At 29.8% G+C, this 26413-nt stretch overlaps 1 protein-coding gene across 1 annotated transcript; it reads left to right on the plus strand.

The window, feature by feature from the left end:
* Nucleotides 1–823: 823 nt before the first annotated feature.
* LOC129225682 (uncharacterized) lies at nucleotides 824–26413 on the plus strand. Its single transcript, XM_054860158.1, has 12 exons — nucleotides 824–970; nucleotides 2162–2243; nucleotides 3969–4084; nucleotides 7651–7703; nucleotides 7818–7881; nucleotides 9056–9135; nucleotides 9836–9892; nucleotides 10071–10152; nucleotides 15614–15738; nucleotides 16088–16148; nucleotides 17357–17455; nucleotides 18355–26413. Exons 2-12 carry the CDS (start codon nucleotides 2215–2217, stop codon nucleotides 18654–18656), a joined length of 1068 nt encoding a protein of 355 aa, XP_054716133.1. The 5' UTR covers nucleotides 824–970; nucleotides 2162–2214; the 3' UTR covers nucleotides 18657–26413.

The raw sequence follows: 26413 nt of genomic DNA on the forward strand, positions 1-26413 counted from the left end.
TCCAAAAGTTTAGAAATTAAGCTGTTTTTAAAATGAGTCCAACAAGTCGGCATATAAAAGATGCTCGATTCATTTAACCTTTCACTTAATCGAATGGAAGGCATTAAAATGAAACTGGGAAGTCATTTTTTAAAAAAAATGTTTGTGTTAAAACATTTCTGTTACACTTGTACTACACGATTTCATTAAATTTATAATCGACTGACAGTTGGTTGGAATCAAAATTTATCAGCCGTTGAATTTCAATTTGATATCAAGTCTTTCAGATATAATAAAGTACGAGAGAACTGCACTTAAAGTCCACTTCGTCGCCACTTTTTAGAAAAATAAGTTTTGTGTAGTTGTGTAATGCTTTTATTTAGACATAAACTTCCGTAAAACTCTTTTTTTTTAATAAGCATCAGCCATTGTTGACAGACCAATTTTTTTCGTCAAGGTTGCAGTTAAAGAACGAATTTAACTATTACAATAAATAAATAAAATAAAATAAAGTAAATAAAAAAAAAGATAGTTCTGAAATCAACATTAAATCAGAATACCGCTAGTTTTTATCAGCACTTGGTAGATGCAAGTAATTTGTTTTGGAAATTGTACTCTCTTTTCTCAATAATACGGAAAATTAGATGAAAAGAAATAGTATTATTACTTATTTATACATTCAAAGAGTTCTGTATGAGCTCTTTTTTGCTTAACTTTAGTAATATAAGCTTATTTTCCCCCAATTTGCATTCTTTTACATTATTTAAAAAACAACTCCTCTCATATTTCACATCCAGGGTTATCAAGGTTCTCGATTCTTTATTGTTTGATGTTATAAGTGTCATCTGCGTTTTGTACACAAATGTAGCGTATTGAGTAAAAGCTAAATTTTATTGCTTGGTGTGCAGTTTAGTACATCTCGCAACCAATAATGAATGCAATTTCTTGATCTGCTTTATAATATCTTGAGTGCCTGGATTGTTTGGAGCAGGTTTGTTCATAATATCTGCATCTGTCTCTCTCTTGGACGCTCTGTGTATCGCTGTACTTAAAATATATTCTGAGTATTAATACATTGAGATTATATGATAAAGTTTTCATTTTTGAGTAAAATAGTTTTTCACAATGAGAAAAATGGGAAAAACCACTCAGAATCTATTTTATTGGAATTGATCTAAATTGTAAACTTCCCGTTTGTGTCTATATGTGTGTACTTATAACTTGTCGCTTGTTCCCAAGTCTCAATACCTAAACTTATTGCACGTAGAGTTTTTGTGTTGCGTTTTGCTCTAATTTTAATGTATAACATTTTTATATGTAGCTGATGCTGTTTAGGTCCTATTTTTTTTCTAAGAGGAACGTATATAGCGAATGCGTTTTATTTATCTAGTACCTGAACAACTGACTGAAAGCTGTCATAGAGTTCTGCTTAAAAAGGTAGTCTTTTCAAAAAGCTAGTGTTAATAACTCTTTTTTTGTCACTAATTGTAAAAATTAGCAGTTTTTTTTTTCATTATGTTCATATTTCTCTCTTCCCTTCTCCCAGGATCCAGTTTTATTATTTTAAACAAAAAGCCCAATCATCAAAACCATCCCAACAGTTAAAGACACCTTATAATTACAGTGACGTCTGCTTAGTAGATTCTATGCGACTAAGAGAAATAATTTTGTAAATAGGAAATAAAAAACAATAAAATGTACATTATTTAGTAGCTTGTTAAAAACATGCACATTTTTTATTGTTATGTATGTAATGATATAAATATTAGCAAATCCTGATTTCCATAATATTCAGTCTTAAATCAATGAAAATTGCTTATCCATATTTTGTTGAAGAGTCCTTAATAATAAGGGGAAATGGGCGCATCGGACCGATCTCAATTATTTTAATACTATATGTTTTTTATTTTATTTTATGACCAACAAATAGCAGTAATTTACTGTAAAAGCACCCATGGTCCTTTATGCAGAGATGCTGTGTTGGATCAGGAATTGGTAAAACCACCTCTGTGGTTGGTAGGCATAAAAACCCCCTGTTGTGTTGAGCTATGTAGGAAGAAATTTTGTTCATAACTGTGTTATTTGATAAAAGTTCTATTAGAAAGATGTTATTGTCTGATTGCTGAACTTTAGAGGCTTAGATACCTTATAAAATATAAATTTATTGTTTCTTTTTTTCCAGGTATTTGAAAGGGAGTTGATTTGCTGCAATTTTTTATACACAAAGAAAAATTGATGGACAGAGCAAGCAAAGTTATTCGAAGGTAATATGTTTGAATATTTTTGTATGATGGCTTTAATATTGAGCTTTTAAGCAATTTCTGTTTCAGATATAGTAGTTGGTCATGTCATTATAATTTTCTTTTTTTTTTTTTTTAATTATCAAATAAAAGTTTTATTAGAATCATTTAATATGAATTTTAGATGGAGCATAAAATTTACAAAAAGGTTTGGAAAAAGTAATTAAAAAGAAATTTTTTTATTATTGTTAAGTGTGTTGCTGTAAAACATAGTAAAATGCAAGGCTAAATCAAAAATAATTATAAATGTTTGAAATACTTTCTAAATTTTGCAGTTAAGCGTCAGCCTTAGTTAGTGATGTAAAATACCCGGGAATTAATTTTTAGGGGTAAATACCCAGGGCATATACCCAGGTAAATACCCAAAATGGGTAAATACCCGGGTATTTATTTCAAAAATTTATATTTAACTAAAATACTTTTCTGTATGTATTCCATTATGTATATATACAATCAACAATATACAAAACAATAAATTTTTGCCCAAAAATTGTATTTTGATCACATGTTTAAAGAATTATTGTGTGAAACAGCTCAGCAATCTAATATGATATTCACATTAAATGTGTTGGATATGCCTAATCAATGTTGATAGCCAAATTTCAGATATAAAAAGCCATTCTACAAAAAGTAAAAAGATTAACTGGTTACAAAAAAAGCAAACATCAATTTTTTAAGGTCCTAGTCATTTATAACCCAGTAATATGTCCCTGCATGGCATCAAAATGTAACGAAATGTCGCTCAATTTATTATTACTCTTTATTTACCTATATCTTATGCAGAAATTTCCTCCAAACTTAGTTTAATTGTTCAGGTGTATTCTGTATCACACACACACACATATATATATACACACACATAATATACATAAACATTTAAAAATTTTAATCTTTTATTTTAGGGTTTATGTTTAAAAAAGAAAATAGTCACCTTTTAATACCACCTAATTTTTTTTTTTTGCAAAATGCGCAATTACTAGGGGATTTTACCCTGCCTTCGAATAAATACCCCAAAAAATATTTACCTTCCCACCCTACAGGGGAGCAAATGCAAATGAGCAAGGCAACAGAAAAGAATATTGTGCTTTTTTTTTTTGCTTATTAATGAGAAAACTGTTTCTATATTTTCCACGTTATCACTTAAATATCAATAAAATAAATAACACGATAGTCTTAATAACTTCTCAGTTTATTCTCCTAAACATCCCTCATGCTTCTTTTTTTTTTTCATTTTGGATATGACTAACCTAGATTGTGATTTTGAAATCCTAAAGTTCATAATGAATTGCTTATACTTCTCCAATTATGACATTGAAAAGAAAGATTCTTTGGTTCACCATATGTTTCTTTCATGATTTCATCAAGTCTTTCAATAAAAAAATATTATAAACTGTGTAATACATATATGTATATATCAGTTTTACCAATTATTTCATATTTGGATTTCAAAAAAAAAACAGTCACTTTTTTGCAATTTTTGTAAAATACCCAGTTTTTGGGTATTTACCCAGGCCTTGGGTAAATACCCGGGTAAATACCCAAAAAATATTTACCTACCCGCTGGGTATTTACCCGATCCACATCACTAGCCTTAGTACTAAAAATTCTTTTTCGTTCATTTGTTACTGTAGTTAATACTAATTGACCTTTTTTTTCACTAACGTATTTTGATTGTTTTCTAACTTTTAGGAGCAGTGTTCGTCTGAAATCATTAGGAGCTGGCCATTCTGATTTAAATATGGTAATATCCGAATTAAAAGATTTAAGGCATGCTACTAAAGCATTTATGTCTGCACAAAATTCAGGTAAAAGTTCTGATATGAAATTTATTTTAAAAGATTTAATTTTTATTATGTTATTAATTTTTGAAAAGTATTCATGTTGTTGAATTTCAATAAAATATATCATTTAACTGATCAATACTTTTTGAAAGATGTACTGTGCGGTTCTAAGTAAATGAAATATTTGATAGGAAGAAATGCAGCGGCACATTTTGTGTTCAAATCAGGAGCACATTTAGGAATTTATTTTGGGAGGGGCCCAAGCCAAATATTATGACAGCTTCAGAAATTTTAAGTTTGAGAAATTAAAATTCTTTTTTGCAATGAGTACAGTTTTGGGCCATTCCACGGAAAACTGTAATTTTGTCCCGCAGGTGACGCTTCATATATTTCATAAAAAATAATAATTTTAAAAGAATGATGAACAAAATTTTATTGCTTAAATAAATCACAAACGCATGTGTGACTTCTTAAGCAAAAACTTTCTTCGAAAATTATTTCTTTTTTATGAAATATAGGAGCCGTCACGTGCTGGACAAAATGACCATTTTCAATGAAATGGGCATGTACATATTTTTTTTTCAATGGTTTAAATAATTATTTAAAAACTAATGAGATATGTTTACTTTACGTTGGAACCATAGCTTTCAAAATCTACAACTTGTTTCATCATTGCTGTGTTAATAAAGCAAAAATATTAGCTTATGCATAAGCAAGTTACCAGAGGTTGACTTTGGATGTCCCGCACGTGACACATGTAAATAAATTTTATTTTAAATAACGAAATTGTTTTATAAAAAATAATTATGTCAGGAGTATCTTTGTATAAAATGTAAATATTAAAAAAATTGCTTACCCTTGTTTCATTAAAATATTAAGAGATATGATGAAATGTTGACGAAATTTAAGCTTATTTTTGTCCCGCATGGACGGTGGAATGGTCCTTTTACATTTACAGTGAAACACCGTTTATACATTTCTCTTTTATGTGTTTTTGTCAATTACAATAGAATCTCTGTTTAACGACGCTCTATTTAACGACTTTCTCTATTTAAAGACGATTTTTCACGGTCCCAAATGGTCCACTATAGTGTTAAAAGCATTCTATTTAAGGACGCTTTCTACTTAAGGACGATTTTTTATGGTCCCTTGAAAGTCATTAAACAGAGATCCAACTGTATATATTTTTAAAATTTGTCCTGTCCTTAAATTTGTCCCTGTCTAATACATATTAAAGTATACCTATTATACCTTTTTTCATTTGTACGCTTTTTTATACAGTCCCTCCAAAAACGTATAATTGGTGCTTCACTGTCTTTCTGAAGGAGTCCATTACCCTTTACTTTCCCGCTTAAACTCACCCTGGTGTAAATATTAAAACTTTCAGAAGTGTGTCATTTCTGTTGTTAGAGTGTTTTTGACTGATACTCCCATTTTTCATGATGTTTATTATGGTTGTTGCCCGTTGTATCAAAATATATTCTCATACATGCCAAAATCTACTATTTTTTATGAGAGCTTTCTGCTTTTTTCCCTTTAATTATGATTTTCAGTTAAGTATGATTTTCTTTTGCTTTTAAAAAATAATTTGTATAAAATTATTCAAACTGCTTTAAATCTTCAAGAGATCAAGAGAGGCAAAAAATGATAAATTCTAAACAGAAATGTTTTACTGCTAAAATGATCGTTGATTTTGAGAGAATGAAATTAAAAATTTGTGATGAAGTATTTCTTGCCAACTTGCTTCTTCAATGTTCATAGCAACAATCCTTGATGTGCTGATTGTGAATTTAAAGGATAAGTTAACTAGCTGAAATTGTCTGAAATGTTTATACTGCAGTAGTTAAAATTGCAGTTTCAGTAGCATATAACTACCTAGAAGTATTTTATAAAAAAAAAAAAAAACTCAATTTCATTGCAACTTTTTAAAATTGAAAGCTTGGCTACACTTATAAAATAATTGATTCTCTTCATTTTCTTAAAAAAGTTTTTTTTTTTTTTTGTGATGTAATATTCTTCAGATCACTTTTAACTTTTGTGATTTTTTTTTTCTTTTTCTCTTATTTACTGTAAACTAAATTGCCGTTAATCAAAAGTGTTTTATATTTCTGTTATATAGTATGTATATATTTGTATATACATGTATAGTATGTATATATGTGTCCATTGTTTTTTTGTTTGTTGTGCATTAAAAATAAAAAGAAATAAAAAAATTAAGCACTTCATTGTTATTTATTTTCTTCTAATAAAAATTTCTTTTAAAAATTAAATTATAATTTTTGATTCAATAAAATTTAATTTTAAGAAGAATCGTCTTAAAATATTTTCAGTGTATAGTTTACTTTTTTTTCTCTCCCTGTTTCCTGATATAAAATCTACTATTTTTCTCTGATTTTTGGAAGTAATGTCTATTATTTATGATTCTTTCAAAAACGGCAGATATGCTCGAGGCATGTCCTCCTGCTGTGGTTGAAGTGAATAATGTTACAAGAAGTTATTTTTTGTGTCAAGATATTTTGTAAGAAACATTTCTTCTGCAAAACTTCAAAAACTTAAATCATTGTTGGAAGTCTAAAAAACATGAAGTTATCAAAAATATATATCTAATCTGAGACTGAACAAAATTCAACTGTAATTTTATTACAAACTGCAAATGTTAAACAAAAGAAATATACAAAAAAGCCTTTTTTAAAAAAAATAAGATAATCACTTTACGTGAAATAATTTTGTAAATAAAATACTTGGTTAGTCCTGTGAGTTAACAATCGCTTAATAGTTTATTGGATAAGATGAAATTCCATTAACATGAAATAATTATCATGTTATCATGGTCCGTGAATTTTGTGTTTACGAGGTTTGACTGTATTTGTTAATGATTTATATGAACAAATATTTTGTAATTTTTACCACACATTGTTTGATAAATTCATGATTTGTATAGCAATATGTGATGTAAGTAATAATTCTTTATTCTTTGCTGATAAGATTTGCTCCTAATATAGTAATGGATTAACTTTATTTTGAGATTACTTACAGTTTCACAGTAGTTTTAGGTTGGAGATTAAATATCAATGCATATGCTTAATAAATTTGGAATGATATAAGTTAAAAGCATTGTTTTCTTGATATTTCCTGAACCAATTAATTAACTGTATTTTTTTTACATAAATTGTAGAAGTTTTTAGGTAACTTTTTTTTCTACTTTCTTTGAAAAAGAAAATTCTCAAGGTGTTACAAAACTGGATGTCCTTCCCATTCATCCTTGCTATATTTTCAGAGTTTCCATGGATTCTTATCTTATTATAATCAGTGCTGTAGTTGAGGGGGGAGGGGAGGAATGAGAGCACACTTTCCCCTGAAATATTTGGGTTTTTATTATAAAAATAAAGCAAATATAATGTAAACTGGTTTCAAGCCACCTTTTCTTTTGATGAGTTCCCCTTAGTACTTTGTCCTAACTACAGCACTGCTTCCTGTCAACAAATTATAATTTCTTACAGTTATGTGTCCTATGTGTGTTTTAAAACTTATAAATTATCTCTTTATAACATTTTGAATGAATATTGACTTTTTTCTTTGAAATTGTGCAGCCACTCAAGACATGGTCAAATGGGCTACCTGTGATGAAAATAGAGCAATTCAGGTTTGTAAAGAGTTACCCATGTAAAATTTATCTCGCCACCCCCCCTCAAATATGTGTGCTAATTTGTACAGGCAATGTATATATTAATGCATATGATTGTTTTTATTCTTTTAGGACATCATGAGCCAGTTGGGTGAACTAAATAGTATGTGGACAGATGTACAAAAGGATTTCATTGGTAATATTTTAATATTGTTTTCCGAAAACATTAATATTAAGGAGTATTGATGTTTTAAGATAATATATGTGTGACAAGTTTGCTATCCTAACTTTCCTTTTTTCTGTAACGTCGGTGTTTGAAATTTTTCTGGTTTGGGGGAGTTAGCTTTTGTTGCTTTTTTTTTGGTGATTTTGTATGTATTAATTTTCTAACTTCATGATTAATTCCTGCTTTAAGTAGGATATTCTGTATTTTTTCTAGTGATTCAATGATAAAAAATCTTGTACTCTCATGCAGAAATTCCTTAAAAAAAATTTTTTTTTTGAAAAAGTATATAAAGTCTATATTGATTGTCTCCACCATGCAGTGAAAACTATTAAAAAGGTTAAAGACTACAGATTTGAGAACAGTAATTAAAGCAATCTAGTAAGCAGAGCTTACTAGCAAAATGATAAAATAACTAACCCATTAAGACAGTCTGGAGTGAAATAAATTTAAATCTTAAGGTGGAGTAGCTGATGTTATCTTTTATGTTTATGAGCTATTCTATGCTCTTAGTAACTTTGGCAATTTTCTTCATTGAAAATGTCTCTTAATCTAAGTTGAAACAATTTTATTAAGAACTTGTTTGGGCCTAAAGAAATGCTTAATTTCTCTTGAACACTGAAAAAGCATTTTTTCTAATATTGTACAAAAAAGTGGATGGCTGAGATAACAATTTAGAAAAATTGACAGCAATTCTGTTGCATGAGAAGTTAATTTATCATGCACAACTGCAAGTCTTACATTACTTTTAGACTTTTCTGAGCACATTTTTCCATGCACTGTGAAGATCAACTCAAAAAAAGGGATGACTCTCAATTAAAAATAGACATTTCTAACAGGTTTACTTAGATAAATGTATTAGAAACTTGAAATGGATTGGGCGAGAATAAGTTTTTTTTTTTTTTTTTTTGACAGCTCTGCAGGTAGCAAAGTTTCTAGATTTTGCTCCCATTCCAATACAATTATTTAATTTGCACTTTTCTCCTATAATAAATACCAGAAAAAAAATTAGAATTTTTTTCTTTTGTTACTCTTGTTTAATTATGTTTAAAATATGTGCTATGATTTTTTTTGTCTTGTCATACTTCTAAAAAATTAATTTCAGAACTCTTATTGAAAAAAAGAAAATCTTTTTTGTTTATTACAGAACATTTGAAGACTTTTAAGAATCATTTCGAATTAATCCTAGAAGGTGAAAGGCAGTTCGACATTGCTCAAAACCAATTAGTGAGTATTACAAATTATAGATATTTAATCACATCTGTGTTTGAAATATTAAACATTTCTCAACTTATTAAGTAAGATTTTAATTCAAAGTATGTCTCTGAATTATAATATTGTATATTTTTGAATGCTGATTTCTTACAAAATATTTCGTGAAAATATGTACTGTTAAACCATCTAAAAATTTTAGTTATCAGTCAATATGTAGATTATGCCTTATGCCTAATTAGGTTTTTGTACAAAATGATAGTATTTGGTAGTGTATAAATGTTAAATTTTTTCAGTTTTATATTGCGATGTTCTGCTGCATCTGTGTAAAAATTAAACTATAGTCCGAAGCAAACTTAGTTGAATAAACATTGACAGGGTTGTAAGTTATTTTAAAATATGTGGCGTTATTTCTTCTTAATTCTTTTCTTCTTTTGAATGTTTCCAGGAGTTAACATCCACTGTAAGTTTTAAGAACTCCTTTCAGAAAACTGGTTTACATTTAAAAGACATTTTTTTCTGTCAATAAGTCTCATTCTCTGTATCACTATGACAGAAAACATATTTTCCTTAATCTCTTGTCTCTAAAACTCTTTGCTTAAGGAAAAATAAAGACTCTTTTATTTGTATGAAATTATATAATCATAATGTTGTGAGTTATTGTTTTACAACATTTATAGCACTTAATGTAAAACAGGCTGCATTTTTTTTTCAGATGACATGTGAGCAACATGAGCAAAAAATACGCAAAGAATTAAAAAGAGCTTCCAAGGTATGACTGTTTAATCAATGAATTTTTTTCTTGAAAATATATAATACAGGTAGCCACCATGTTGCTTTGAAACTCTGTCATACTGCCATATTGAGTGCATTTATTTTTAGAGTTTCTATTTTGTCATACAGTATGTTAATTTATATGAATCCACCAATTGTATTTTTTTCCCTTCCAGAAGGCAACTGAGGATGAAATAAACAGTTTAGAAATTAAATTATCTCAGGCTGAACGAGCTAAGTACCTTGCACAGCTTGAAGGTATATTTTTTGTTTGTTTTGCATAATATTCTTTAAAGACTAGCCTTAAATTTACTTGTTACTTAAAGTTAAGAGGGAACAAATTGTTTGCCACATGTATATTTTTTATGTTACAGCAACAAAAAAGGCATTAGACTTTTTTTTTTCTGGATTAGTTATTTAAGTTTTTTATATCTTGTGATTAAAATGTATGACCAGTTTTATTTTAATGTTTGTTATGTATTTAAATAGAAATGTATTATGAAGTAATTTACATTCTTTTAAAGTGTACAATTCCACCTTTACATAGTGAAATAAAAAATTACAAGTTTTGTCATTCCCCTCTTTCTTCTTCCCCCTGCAGTTCTTTTTATCAACTCTCTGCCATTGGCGCGTCGCGCGTGTGCCATAGCAGTCTGCAGGGGACATGGGGGACATACGCAGAAGGTACTTTTCTTCCTCCTTTGAGCGGGCTCAAACGCTGCTTGTTTACGTCAGCAGTTCTGAAGTTGTTATGATGCACAGCACATTGTTTTGTCTGCGAGTGGACTGAAGTTTTTAATGAGCTGCAATAATCTTTTCATATTTTATATTATTTCTTTAAATTAATTAATGAAATCGTATTATTCTAAACAATTTTGTTCTGTAAATTTAGTTCATTGGAAAATTTTAAACTTAGAAAGTTTTTTTTTTACAGAAGTATCGCTAATCTTTTAGTATTTTGGTAGTGATCTTTAAAGACTTCCCATGCGCTTCTTTCTTTCAAAATAAAAGTAATCCGATTAAAAAAAAAAAAAACCTGCGCATCAGAGAAGTTTCTGATCAATGCTCAAAATTTAACTTTATGACAGGGTGCCCACAGGAGTGATTATGGCGCAAGTTGCGCCATCAAAATTTTTGGGGGGATTTTTTAATTACTTATTTTACTTTATTTTTATTCAAATTATTTACTCATATTATTTTACTTTATTATTTTCATCTGTGTGTGTATTTTATTGGGGAGCAAGCACACTTTTCTTTCAAAACAATAATAATTAAAAATAAATAAATAGGTAAATAAAAAAAGAGGGTTAAAAATAAAAGCGCTAAGGCGTTCAGAAATATTGGGGGGGGGGGGGGTTGTGCCATTGAACTTGGGGGGGGGGAGCACCCCTGTTTTATGAGCAACAAACAGGGGAAATATGTGAAGCTAAAAGATGCATGATTTTTTTACAGGCCAAAGTCTAAAAGCTCTTTGAGTTCAATGGATTGGAGGGGTAGAAGGCAATAATTGAAAAAGTTTAGGTTTCATAAGATTTTAGTTCAGATTATTTTAGCAATTAATTTTATTTTTGTGATACAGGTGTCACAATTGTTAATTTTGCAGTTCTTTCACTTGATGTAAGGCAGTGGCTCCTCGCTATTGAAAATAAGATATGCTACATTTACATTAATTGTTTATTACAGTGATTTGCTTCACTTGTGTCAGTACATTAGGGTAGTTCAAAAATACACTTAAAAAAAAAAAGTTTCTCCTAGAAAACAGGACACCACTCAATGTTTTTAGAATTGTGGATAGTAAAATACTGGAAGAATTTTAACTTCCTATTCCAACTGAAAGAGGGTGCTCGACCCCCTCCCTCAAAACTTCATAAGTATGAAAAGGGGGTTAAAAAATACATTGAACTGAAAAAACAATGTTACATACTATAATCTACACGAGTTGTATGCATATTCATTGCAATAAAATAATTACTTACATAAAAAAAAACAGCTGGGGAAATTAAATGTTTCTAAATTTGTGACTTTTTCTATGCTAGAGCTAATGTTAAATTAAGGGGTCATTGAGCACCCTCTTAAAATTTGAGTAAGAAACTAAAACTTTTACAGCATAATACTATTAGTAAGTCTAAAAAAATAAGGGGTGTCTTGGACTCGAGCTGAGAGGAAAAAAAAAAAATGAACCCCCATTAGTACATATTTTTGATTATTTCAGCTTGAGTAAATTAAATTTGGTAACCATTGTTTGTAAAGTTTGAAAATGAGGTAAGTTTTATCAAAATTTGAGATGTATATATTAATGTTGCAAAATGAAGGTGGAGATCGATAACCTGGAATTTTTCTCAAAACCACCTGGAAAACCTGGAAATGTCAGGGAATTTCATTCTTGAACTTCCGTGGCAACCCTGGTTAAAAATCGGTTTGCTGAGCATCAGTCTTGACTTCCAACACCTTCCGTGGCCACCGCATATCCCAGATCATAACCCCATACAAAATGTGTAGGATATGGTGGAAAGACCCATCAGATAGCACTCTCCTCTTCCATATAATTTACATGGTCTAAAAAGCTGCATAGAGAATGCATGGTATTCTGTGGATGTAATTGTGCTCCAGAAGCTTGTAGATTCAATCCCCAAACGAATCAGAGCAGTTATCCGAGCAAAAGGTGATCCAATAAAATATTGATCTTGGGTTCTAATTCATTGGCCAGTGTGTGTATCAGATGCAATTACCTTTATAACAGAATACATGTAATTAGGATGGAAGAGGTTCAAGGCAAGGCTCTAAAAATGACTGGACTAAAATTTACTTTACTGCTTATTAAAACCTCAAACAAGGGGAAAATTTTGTCATTTAAAAAGTTATGAGTGTTTTTAGATCACACTAGCATAGTGACCAAAAGCAAAATTCTCAAGTGGTTTTCACAGTAATTATTTTTTTATGTGTATGTGTTTACGTGGTTTTAGAATCCCTTAGAGTTTTTTCTGCAACAGTTCTAGCTTTGAAGTAATAAAAATGAAGGAATAAGAATACTATTATTAAAGTAATTAAGCATAAAATATGAATTTTATAAATTTCTAAACTTTTTAGAACATGTTGGAAAGATATAATGAAACATTTTCTTGTCTTAAAATAATTAAAAACAGAATATTTTCTATCAAATACACAAGCAGATGACTGATAAAATTTTCAGAGGTGATTATTGTGATCATTTAGCTAGAAACATTTTGAAAATATGTGCAAATCAAAAGTATTAGAACTTTGAAAAAATGAGTTTAGATTTTTTTCTAGAATTTTTAAACAAGTGGGCACTTATTAATGTGTAAAAATGATTCATTAATTGCTAAATCAGTATGTATACAATACTCACAAAGATTACCAAAAATCATTTATTTCACTTAAGTGAAAAAAAAAAATGGTTTTGAGTACACTGTGACCACTTGAGCCTGAAAAATTTGAAGCCAAGTATTAAAAATGTATTGTCAAAGTATCAAATAAACTCTTGTAATTAAAACTCTTTTTTTTTTTCGATTAATTTACCTAGTGAATTTACCAGACTGTCATTTTATGCCATTTCAATTAATTGAAGTGTGAATCACAATACTATACTTGTTTCTCCTTTTTAATTTCTTGCTGTGGAGTTAAACCCTATCAAACTGAGTTTCTTAGCCAGCTATTAAAAATGTGTTTGAAGTAATTTATTTTTTGAAAATTCAGTTTTTGAGAGTACACCAGCTGCAAGCAACGCCTCCTAAATACTAAATGCCTATCTCATTTGTTTTTAAAGTGATCCTCTTCTGGTACACAAACAACGCTACCTGGCCGCATTACGTGGATAACAATGCTAAGACGATGGATTCGAACAATTCAAATCAAATTTTTAATTGGTTAATTTTAAAATTTAAATTTAGAAGTTAACCAATCGTGTTCTCCGCTTCTAATTTCTAATGCTTTCGACCTTCGATAGATGGCACTAGTGATAAGACAAAAATTGTGCTTACTGGGATCTTTCTGCTGTATGTTAAAAGCGAGAATGCGATAGTATTTAGGAGGAGTTGCTGCAAGGCGGCTAGATTAACCCCCTGCAACGCCAGCCTCAACTTTGCCACCTACAGTGGCTTGCACAATCTGCCTCTGGTGGGTTGGTGTACAACTCTGTTCTTCCGGAGTACTGTAGTACTGCGCCTTCGGCGCTGTACTTCCTTTGGCTTTGCTTAGCAAAAGAAATTTAAATGACGTTTTTGATGCGTAAATTGCATTTTTTCAAGGGAAAAAAAGAAAAAAATATCAAATCAAAAAACACATCGTCTGTGCCGGTACATAATTTAATAAACAGTGTATTCTTTTTTTTTTTGAGGCGCACCTCTAGAATCATTCAGTTCTGAACTATTCAATAATTTTTGCTTCAAGCAGAAAAAAGAAAGAAAAGGAAAATCTTTCGCTTTGTGAGTGACTTGCACTTGGTCGCTTGGCAGAATGACGGGGAATATTATGGGAAAAGTGTTCCGAAAGAAGGGAAAATTGCCTTTTTCTTCATGATCTTTCTTTCTGCGAGTTACTTCTGCTCAGGGCCAGATTTGGAAGCGTGGAGGCTCCGGGGCAACGAAGGAGTGGAGGCCCCTAATCAGGGTTCGAAAAGATCATCATATTTTCGAAAATATCCGATACTATGATATACAGTAGGCTCTCTATATAACGACGCTCTACTTAATGACTTTCTCTATTCAACGATGGCTTTTCACGGTCCCAGATGGTTCATTATAGTGTTAAAAGCATTCTATTTAAGGACGATTTTTTGTGGTCCCTTGAAAGTCGTTAAACAGAGAGCCAACTGTATATCCGAATATTTTGATATATGTATATATATATATATATATATATATATATATATATATATATATATATATATATATCTGATATTTTCTATCAGTACTTTTGTAGTAAATACGTCTTGAAGTTACTGCTATTTATTTTTTTATATTATTATTATAACTTATGGGGGAGAAAAAATGTAAAATTTGCTGACCTGTGAAAGTTAGGATATTTTGAAATTTTTTTATTGTTAGGGCCCCTTTGTTGTGGAGGCCCCAGGACAGTACCCCCACCTGCCCTCCCCTAAATCCAGCTCTGCTTCCACTTTCCCTATGGGGAAAATGCGAATGCCAAACAATTGAAAGTCACATGCAACAACTTTTATTAGTTTTAATTTCTAAAAACCCTCATGTAAACTTGCACTGTTATGGTAAATATATAATTTGCCCCGCAATATTTTCATACATTCCAAATTCTGCTACCATCTGATGGTTTTAGAACACTTTATGGAAAATTTAAAAATCTTACGCACTCTGTTTTAGAACACTCAAATGCAGGTAATACATTACCTAATTAGTTTTGAAACTAGATAAGAAGTTCATGAAAACAGAAAATATCAGTAAGGGGTTCACAGAACAAAAACCTTGTAAGTATATGATGTGTAATTCTTAAAATTGCTTAGAGAACTCAAAACAATAATAATTTTATGATTGCGGCATAATTAAAAATTAAATTTTGATGTATGTTTCAGAAAATCAAAATAATGTCAACATGTCTTTTCACTCCAAAAATACTCTCTAGTCCTTTTTGTTTTTTAACTGTGAAATTCTTTTACAACTTTACTTTATGATGTTTCATATAAGATTGAATATCAGCTTCATGAGTATTTTAATTGTTTTTTTTTTTTTAGTTGTGGAATTGGCTCATAAAAATGAAGCAGTTAAGGTTGTGCGTCTGAAAGATGGTTTATTGAAACTTTCTGAAGCATATGTAGAACTTGCCAATAAGTGTGCAATTATTTTTGAAGCTCAAAGGGTATTTGTTGTTTTTTAGTTGTTTTAAATGCCTACTATTGGTTACGATATTGTGTGATTGATTTTTTACATAAATTCAACGTAAATTTATTAACTATCATTTGAATGTAAAAAGAAATATGTATGTATTTTTTTAAATACCAAGTTGTTCAAAAAATTTGTATTAGTTAAGGAATATGCAAAAATATTTATTAGTCTTTAAAATATAGGAATTTTCTCAATGTTTGCTAATTTTAGTTTTTAATGTATTAAAGGAACTGTTTCAAATTTACACTGTGGACTGTCTTTTACAGATTTTATGTGAAACATTTAAAATTATTTTAACAAATAAAAATCTTTCACATTTTCAGGAAGTTTCTCATTATTTACCCGATGTCCATAGTAGAGATATGAATGAATTAAAATATACAGGTAAGTTAATAAACTACCATAAATGCATCAAAATTGAACTGACTTAAATGCAAAACAAAATGAAAACGAGACATTAAAGCATTTTAGCGTTTGAACAATAATTGAATGGGGCCCTAGAAGAAGGGCATGTGTTATAAATCAAAAATTTTATTTTTAATTTGTAATACAATAAACTCCCGATTATCCGCTTAATAGGGTGGCATGGTAACCGCGGATAAGCGAAAACCGCGGATAATCAGAATAATAATTAAAAAACGATACTACTGTATACAATAGCTAAAAAATATTAATAACACTTACACATACATTTACATTTTTGTTAAAAACATAGCTACATTCCATTTGCTAACATTGAAAGTAAAAAATATACATATGTAAAATCTAAAAACGAACAATAACACGATCAAAAGTTTTAAAAGCATTTAATGACTGTTAAAAAATAGTGAAAAGACCCGCGGATAATCCGAGCAGCGGATAACCCGACCGCCGATAATCGGGAGTTTACTGTATATGCCCTTCTTCTTGGATAAGAAGGTTCAAGTGTAACATATGCCCTTCTTTCATTGTAACATATGCCTTTCTTCTAAAGACTCATTCAATTGTTTTAATATTACATGAAGATATCTGTAATTACTGTTAGGCAGACATAGTATCTTCAGTATTTCTAATTAATTTAATGGATTAGCAGTAATTGTCTAAAAGGAAAAAGTCATTTAATTTTAATCTAAAACTTAATTTTCTGATATAGTAGTACGTGATTACAATGTAATCTTTTAGCTTTCTCAGTTCTGAGCTATGAAGTAGGTTTTTTTTTTTTTTTGGTTTGTCGTTAGATGTTAAATCTAGCTTTTGTGAAATAAATTTATAGTTCTTGTTGAAGCACTTCTTTAATTTCTTAATTCTTTAAAAATTCTAGAAAAGAAAAATAATTTAAAGAACTTATTAAATGAATGTACACATTTTTTTAAAAATTAATGTTCCTCACTGCTATAAAATAAACCTGACTTCCATGTAATGAATCTGACTTCTATGAAATCTGACTTATTCAAAATCAAATGAGGTGCTCGCAATGGTATTGTAACATCTAAAACCTGGAAAGATGCTTTGCTGGTTTTCGAACACTTTGAAAAAATGTTAAAAGCATTAACTAATTAACTCATGTTTTGTTAAATTCAATTGTACCTTTATTTAATTTTTCTTTCTTTCAGGATCTGGAGCTTGTAAGCAAGCTGTAGCTAAAGCTCGAGATCGAGTTCATCAATACAAACGCCACAATTATCGTTTAGTACCTTCAAGCTCAATTATAGGTACATAAATTAATTTTTCTTTGCTTTAATGTAGGCTATGTATATTACTTGTTAGACAACGCCTTCACAATTTTTAATGTTCAGTTTTTAAATTCTTGAAATTAAGTAGCCAGGTAATAATTTTTTTCCTATTTATTTTTGATTGATTAATAAATTTTTTTGTGAATGAAATAAGTGCTTGGATTGTGAGAAGCTTCAAGGAATGAAAATTCTTTCATAAAATATGACCGAGAACACATACTCGAGAACAAACATCGCCATGCAATGATGTCTGATAAAATACAGCAGTAAATGCAAAAGTTTTCTTAAAACAGTATCTATACCGCCTTTTTGCATTTTGCATAAATCTTATGCATTTCAGTTGATATAATGCTTACTTTTAGAGATCTAAATTACGTAAGGTAGGGGAGGGGCCTATCACAGACTGTCATTGAAGGTTTTGGGATAGGGATGGGTCATAGTATTTTTTTTAGAGTGCTCTGTAGCATTTTTTTTGGGGGGCTGCATATCACTCTTGGGATGCCTTCCAAAAGAACTGTTTGTTTTATATGCTAGTTGTTATGATGCTTGGAACTTTACATACATCACCTGAAGTAGTTTTTTCTGTTTACTTTTATGTCATGTTCACCATAGAAAATTAAAAATGAGAGTGAGAAAGAGAGCGAGCAATGTGGCTGAAAGGGTACTAAAATCAATCATGTAATATTTAAAGTACGCAAGAAATGTACATTTTTTATGTTAAGCTGTGTTTTCAATTTCATGGAAGGAGTTCTTATTGATTATTAATAGTTCATCAATTATTTCTAGTTGTTTCAGAGCAGTACTAGTTGAGTATGGTGGCCAAATTGTTCCAATGTAGTAGTATTTAGTAGTGTGGTTATTATTAAATTTTCTTTTAGAAGATCCACCCCCACCATACACACCCGGGTTTTACAATCCTGCCACGGGACGGCCGTACAATGAAGCCACAGATAACTGCCTCAACAGTCAGCCAGCTGTGATCCAAAGACAGAGAGCAGTTGCTGCAAACACAATTTCACCATCCTGCCCTCCTTACCCTTCACCATCACCTCCATATTATGTCACCTCTTCTATCATGCCAAGTACAAGGCACCCATCAGAAATGCTTTCTCGGCAGAGTGGTGGGGGCAACAACTATGAAGATGAAATTTCTGAAGCTATGGGTGCTACAAATATTTGAAATGGGTGTTTATTATTTTTTAAACTGACTATTGAGTTTTAAATATTTTTTTCATGATTTAGGGATGAGAAAGTATATTTCCTAATGATATCTAAGTCTTATTGTATATACAAATACATATATATATAGAGAGAGAGAGTGAGAAATTTTTCCATACTTGGGAAATGCAAAATGAGTATTTTTTAATATGATTTAAAATCAAAGTTGCTGCCATCATTGATAGCAGTATTGATCAGCTTTAAGGAGTGAATGGTGTAAGAGTGCATTATTTTTGCTTCAGACTTAGACTTGAAGCAGTTTAAATTTGATTCCAGTAATGTTTTCCTTAAACCGTTAATGTGAAATAAATTGATATGAGATATACTTATGGGGACTTGTTTCAATACTCGTTGATAAATGTTTCTTTACCATAAAAATAAAATCAGCAATAATCAAGAGCTATTTTTCTGGAAATGCTATTGTTTGTTGTGTGTATAATGTCCAATCCTTACAAAAAAATATTTAAATGCTTATATTTATAGTACAGTTTTGTTTTGTTACTATGATTAAAACTTAATTGGTGATGGAAAAAAATTGTATTATGTTTAAAAATTAAGTCTTAATTTCATTTGCAAATAAGAAGTTTACTTTTTTTTTAAAAAATGCAATCGATGTGTCTTCTGTACAATGATTGTAACTTCTTCTATGGTTCTCTTGCATTAATCAATTTAGAAATAGTTTTGCTTGGAAAGTTTTCATGATTATTTTTGACTACTTTTCTAATAAAATGAAATCACATTTATTATTGCCAATCCTTTTTTTTTTCATTCTTTTCACTCTAAGAACTTAAAAGTTATGAGCTACTTTTGTACCCAAATTGGTTCTAGGAGCATATAGGAATTTATCTCGAGAGACACTAGCCAAATTTTTTGAAACTTAAGTTTGAAAATATTTAAATCCTTATTTCCATTGAGTAGTTAAAACTTATTACGGGAGGAACCCGGGCCCCTTTGGCTTCCCCTTAAATAAGTCCTTTATTAGTACCTTCAAATAACATTAATTACCAACTAAAAGTAAATGAAATTGCCATTTTACATTCAATTTCTGGTTCTTTATTTTTAACAATGTGTGCTGGAAACAATTCAATGTATCTTCTGAACTACCACTGAAAAGTAGAAAACAAAAATGCGTGTTAGTCAATTGTGTCAATTTTAAGCATCATCATATTCTTAGCAACTGTGGAATTTGGTTAAACCAATCCATAACTATTAAATGACTTTAGTAAAATTCAGTTTAATACCTCTATTATAAAATTGTATCATAATTTTCCTAATAATATTATAATTTTGTTTTTGATAATGTTAAACTGTGGCTTGTTTACAAAAAAAGAAGAAAAATCATATATTTTTACATCTGTTTTATACTCTTTTTTTTTTTTGGTCACTTATGAGCATTTAATTTAAAAACTGCAAAATTGTGACAAATTTGTTTGTATTAAACCATTGGAATGCAGGAAATAAAAATAAGAAGAGGGAGGGGAACAGGGACGTATTATTGCTTAAAGTTAAGAATTTTTCAAAATTTGTAAAGAGCAGTAATTTAGTTCTCGTGTATTGAGTGCCAGTTTCTAAAAACGTACATAGTTTCTTACTATACCCTATATGTTGTATTTACAAGGTAATATTCATATTTTCTTTAAGTACCTGTTAGCACTTACTGAGGTCTAGTGGATTCCTTTTCAGTTCCTTTTTTTTTGAGAATAATTTTTTATTTCATAAAATTTTTTAAAGAAATCTTTTTAAATGTTGGATGAAAATTACAGGTATTTTGGTGTTATTTAAAAAATCGACAATTTGTTTCACATATCGTTGCGTTATCAGCAGCAGTAAGATACCTTATTGTTATTTCTGGGATTATATATCTTACTGTTGCTCTGAGGCGACGATATAATACTTGACCTCTGCAAATAAATAAGGTTTTTATATGGAAAAAGTTAAAAATCTACCTCCCCCCCAAAAAACCCCAATAATATTTTTTTTTGTTGGGATAATGATGGTTTTTAGAATTCAGAATGAGCTTTTGAAATCTCAGTATTTAAAGTTTGCGAAGTGTCTCAATTTATTAGTGCCAAATGAAGGAAATCTTTTCTTAAGTTAATCAAAATTATCAGAACTTTCAAACATATAACTTTATAAGATATTATGCAATTATTGTATTTTGTTCTGAGGTAAAACAAGGATTAAATGACAACATATTTTTCGAATTTGTTATTTTATCCATAATCGTTCCGTATTACCCCGCATTATCTGGCATACCACAAAATTCGGGGGTCACAAGATTTTCAATAACACTTACCTGGTCCTTTCCTGTGTGCCGGAAAAATCGAGGTTAGGAAAAAAAATTATATTATAAAAACTAAATGTTCAGCTTAAAAATGAATGCAAGTTCTATACATATCTTATTAGTATAAACAGTTTAGTTTTGTAAAAATATTTCCTAGCAATGCTATTTGTAATTTTAACAATAAAAATATTGTTTCATAACGAATAATTTTATCAAAATTAAATTAAAACTAAGTAAGCAAACATTTAAGCAGTAAGTTACCGTTCCTAAACCAGTACTAAAGAACTTACCATAACTATTCAATAAATAAAAATTAAACTTACTTCTTTAAAAGGAACCTAAAATAATTTATTTAAAAAAATTATGAACAAATCGCAGTAACGATGATTGTTTCTGAATTTATTACTTTATTGGCATATAATTAAATCTATTAATAATGACCTCACATAAATAACAAACAGGTATTATATGCAATATACATTTTTTTCGAAAAAAGGTTACTTTTGGGATTTATTTATTTATTTTTTCTCACAGTGGTTTGCTTTCTGATTAGAGCTGAATGGGGAAATTTACTTTTGTTTTGTTGCAAAATAAACCTCAAATTATCCGGCATGCCGGATAATGCTGGGTAATACGGTAACTCTTCCAGTGACAATCCATATTATAGTTTCTTCTGCTCAGAAAGGTGACAGGGAGGAGTAGTTTTACTGTATACATGAATTAAATTTTCAAAAACTACTATAAAAAGCTTTTTTATAATGGTAAATATTTAAAATTGCACGCTACAATGTAAAGATGTAATTAAACTGATTAACATGGATTTGCCATAAGAAATAACAACTTTTTTTATTATTTATTTTTTGACAAACAAGTAAAAGACAAAAAAAAAAAAAAAAAAAAAAAAAAAAAACAAGCAAATTGGTTTGATTTGATTGAATTCCCTTATTTATAGTTCTCAGTGTAGAGGTTTCTCATTTTGTTGACTTTGAAAGTGGTGTCCATTTTAAGTTGTAGGGAATATAAATGTCTTTTAACTTATCAGTACCTTTAAAAATTTTACGTCATTAACTTAAATCAATTTAATATTTAAACTTAATATGAGGACATTATCACCTATCAACGTTTTTCAGTCCATTCAATTACCAACCCTAAAATATGACCTTAAATATAAATGGCTAACACACCACATTAAAAACAAAGCCTCATATGTGAAAATAGGGATTTTATCTGTGCAAAGTTTTATTTAAAAATGGTGGGATTTTAAACACGTTAAAATTTAGTACCCTTTTTGGAAATGAGGTTTAGTTAACTCACAAGCAAGCCTTTCATTTAAGGGGGTCAGGAGGGGGCAATTGCTTCCCCGTGGCCTTACAAAGTAAATATATTTCTATGTAAGTGGGCATACTTTTTGTTGTTTTTCAATAAAATTTGCATTGAGTACATCCCCTCCCCCGCCTTCCCCCATTGAAACAAAAGGTCAGGTCGGCTCTTAAGAATGTGAATGGGTTTGAGAGGCCCGAGGAAAACATAAAAATTAAGCTAGTTCAACCCACAGCATGTTTTTGCAGGTTAAAAAAGGGGAAATAAATGAAAATAAATAAATAAATCACAGATACATTTATTTTTTACATGTACTGTTGTTCTTTGGCTTATTTGAATAGTTGGTACGGTGTGAAAGTTTGTAATGAATATAAATGTGATAAATGTTGCACAACATTTTTTGCATAATGGATTTTTTAAGGCAAATATAGCTTTAAATTCATTCTGAAAACATTTTGTAAAAAAAGGAATAAAAAAGAAGAAGAAAAATGATTCTTTAAATGTAGGTATGAAGGAAAATTCTCCCAGTATCGTAGTATCTTTGATAACTACTAGATTTAGTTCTCTGGTTATGAACAATTTAACCTGTATACAAATTTCAAATGTAATGTTATTTTCCTTGAATGTTTAATTGATGTAAATCTTTCTCATCACTGAATCAGTCATGTGTACATGTATATAAGCATATAAATTAAATCAAAACATATTTATTTTATGTAATAAAACTAGTGTTTTTACCTTCCTTGTCTGAACAGAAGACTTGATTTTCATCTGACATGATGAATTTTGTATAGATTTTGTTCATTTTGCTGGTTGTTGTTTCTGTTATTTTAAGTAGCTTTTTGGAACATATATTTTCAATCATTTATGAATTTAATATGTTTCTGTGGAGAGTTTTAATTTTAGAATATTTTAGGTTAAAATGCTGCTATAATTTTGTTGGTTATATTTTTACGTTACAAATGCCAACTTATTTTTAAGGTTTTGAGGAAAAAAAGAAAACGTTTTGGGTAAACTTAGTAATTTTTAATTATTAAAACATTTTAAAGTGTTATTTTAATGTTTGGTATTCAGTTACAGCCGCATTTTCCTGGGGGAAAAAAAAAGACTTTAAGTTAATCTAGAGTTTTCTCCGGTGGTTGCATCTCCACACAACCATGTTTGGTTGAGCATAAGCCTTTTTCCAAGGTCAAAACTAACTAGTCTTCCATTTTATAACCATCTTGCTGAGCATAGAAGTTGTATCTGCACTTTTTAACAAAATTGAGTTATTGTCACTAGGTCATTCTTTGTAGCGTATTTTACCTAAATACAATGTTCCATGGTTATTTAAGAATAGGAAATATTAAAAGAAAAAAATTCTTAAAAAGTAGCATCTGAATTAAATACATGGAGGTGTAAAACTTTGAAAAGCAATTTCTCAGTTAGAAAAAACGTTATTGAATTCACTATTATTAAATTAAACTTTTCTGTGTAAAAAAATATTTACGAAAAAGTTGGAATTTAGACTGAATGTTTTTTCGACATAATTTTGTTATTGATTGCGATACTAATTGAAATAAAACATGCTGTACATAGTGCGATTCATGAAATTTTACACTATTCATTCTTTGTAAAATTAATAAAAAACAGCTCCTTGTAATAAGTGTTTCACCATCCAGACGCAAATGAGATATGATCCCTGCCAAACCACCTGACCTTGTGATTTCTAATGTAAAATATCGACTTAGAGAATATTATGTAAGAATGGGTTTGCCCCCCCCCCCAAGTAAGGACATGTAGAGGTTTTTCCAACACCCCTCCCCTTGGGAACCTTATGTAATTGATGAATGGCCCTTTTTCACAGCAGTATAGCTTTCTCACGAAAAAAAGTGCATTTTCTTTTGATAAAAATATTTAATATTTTTTAAAAGATATTGTAACTCGCACTTATTTTGTGTCTTAGAGTTGATGCATTTGACTCAAAACCAGAATATTCTAGGGGAGAATCCTGGCATTGAAATCACCACTTTGCAGAAGAGCCAATGTGATTGTTTTGGGGAAACCTTTATTGAGTTACCTGATAGTTTTCCTGGTATTGTCCTATTCAATATGGAATTGAGAGAGTTTTCACTGTTGAAAGTCCTCCAGGAGGCCAAAGTAAGCTGCACTGAAAAAAAAAGCCCTGAACGCTTTGTCTGGTGCAATAAAAATATTTATTGCCTCTAAATAAAGTTATTCCGTTACAAAGTTATTACTATAATATCAGTAGATTTTACAATAATTTAAATGTCTACCTTTAGCTTATTTAATGACTTTAATACTTCAAATAATTTTCTCTGACTGTCTAGCTTGTTATGAATTTAATCATTAAACTTTATACTTTGGCAGAATTAAAGTGTTGACGTGCTAACACACTTTTTTGTAATTAAATAATAGTCACTTTTGCCATATTTTATAGAATATGCAGTCTATTCTGTTCTAACATGGCTACCATAAAGTGGGAGGAGGGTCCTCAAAAATGCTCCTTCTGCAATCAAAACAGTAGAAAAAAAAATAATTTTTTTTTGCAGTTTTTTTTCCTTTTAGGATTATTTTTGTAGATTGACTATGAAACTAAAAGTAGTTTTCAATAGCGTACTCAAAATTCTATGTGGTGATATTAAAAATAAAAAAAAAGTTCATTATACGTATTAATGAAACAGGCTAATAGAGAAATAAAATTTGCAAGCAGTCATTTCAAGACTAAAAAAGAAAGTCTCTTCCTTAGTACAAAAGAGAGAGGTTCACAACAACCACAAGAAGAGCAAATGGACGTGCCATTAAGAAATGTAAAACAATAAAAAAAATTTTTGTTGCTTTTTGAAAATTTGTAATCATAACTTTTTGTTGTAGTTGAACTACTAGCAGAATAAGGTTCTAACACTATTTCAAGTACATAAATGTACTTGACAAAATCTGGAATTATTTCATATTTTATGTTATTTCACTACTGATGTATTGCAGGGACGGATCCAGAAATATTTGTAAGGGGGGGTCTAGTTTCAATGGCCGGCGTTATATCTTCTACGTAAAAAACTTCTCTTAAGCAGGGTTACCCATCCCCTCAAGGGTGATGGCACCCCCTCCCCCTATTGAAATGAAAAGCCATTCAAGTTCCCCCTCCTTAGAATCTTGTTTCAATGGTTATGCTTGTTAGAGGTGATTGTTCTTTTGAAAATGAACAAATAAACTGAAAACAGCAATAGCCTATTTAAACGAACCCAGTCGATGTTTTTAATTGTGACGAGCTGAGAACCTTACAGAACAAAGCAAAAAACAGGTTAACAGTGATTCCATGTACTATTTTTTTTTAGATCTAAGAATTTGAAGATTGGTAATAATCATAACAAAATTTTTGTTATGGGGGGGGGGGGGCAGCTGACCCTTTTACCCTCCCCTCAATCTGCCCCTGATGTATTGTCAGATGATGATGATGCCTAAGTGATACACAGAGGAAACTGAATGTGTGCAATTATGCATATTGATGAAATAAAACATGAAAGTTCGTTCAAAATTCACTATTTTACATTGAGAACTTTGATTCCTATCTTTTAGAAAGTACAAAATAAATTCTCTGTGAAATAGAGTGGGTTTTAACCCATTTATGCATGTATTTTAAACATTGAAGGATCTGTGGTTGATTTCAATGTTTCATCATTGTTTTAAATTTTTCTCCTTGTTGAAAATAATTTTTGTTTTGTTTTAAAATTGTATTTTTGTTCTTTTTTTGTCTGGGTTTAAAATTTACTTTACATAACCTTCCCATGTATTTCCCCTTTTGGTGTTGCTCTAACTTTCAAAAAAAAAAAAAAAAAAAGACTGTCTCACTTTAAAACGGAAAGTTGGCATTTGTAATTTTAATTTTGTGTTAAATAACTTATGAGTTGTGGTTCTCCATCTTCCTACTGCCTTAATGGGATTCAAATGATTTCTTGTTTGACATGACTGTGAAGAAAAGTGCCAGTGTGAGGTTTATCGTAATTGTATAAGGAAAGGACAGATGTATAAAGTTTGAGTATAGATTAAGCAAAAGCTGTTGCTTAAACTGTTGTACTTGCAAAAGTGAGCTTACGAAATAAATGTATCCTATATAA

The sequence above is a fragment of the Uloborus diversus genome, chromosome 7, assembly GCF_026930045.1.
Source record: "Uloborus diversus isolate 005 chromosome 7, Udiv.v.3.1, whole genome shotgun sequence".
NCBI lineage: Eukaryota > Metazoa > Arthropoda > Arachnida > Araneae > Uloboridae > Uloborus > Uloborus diversus.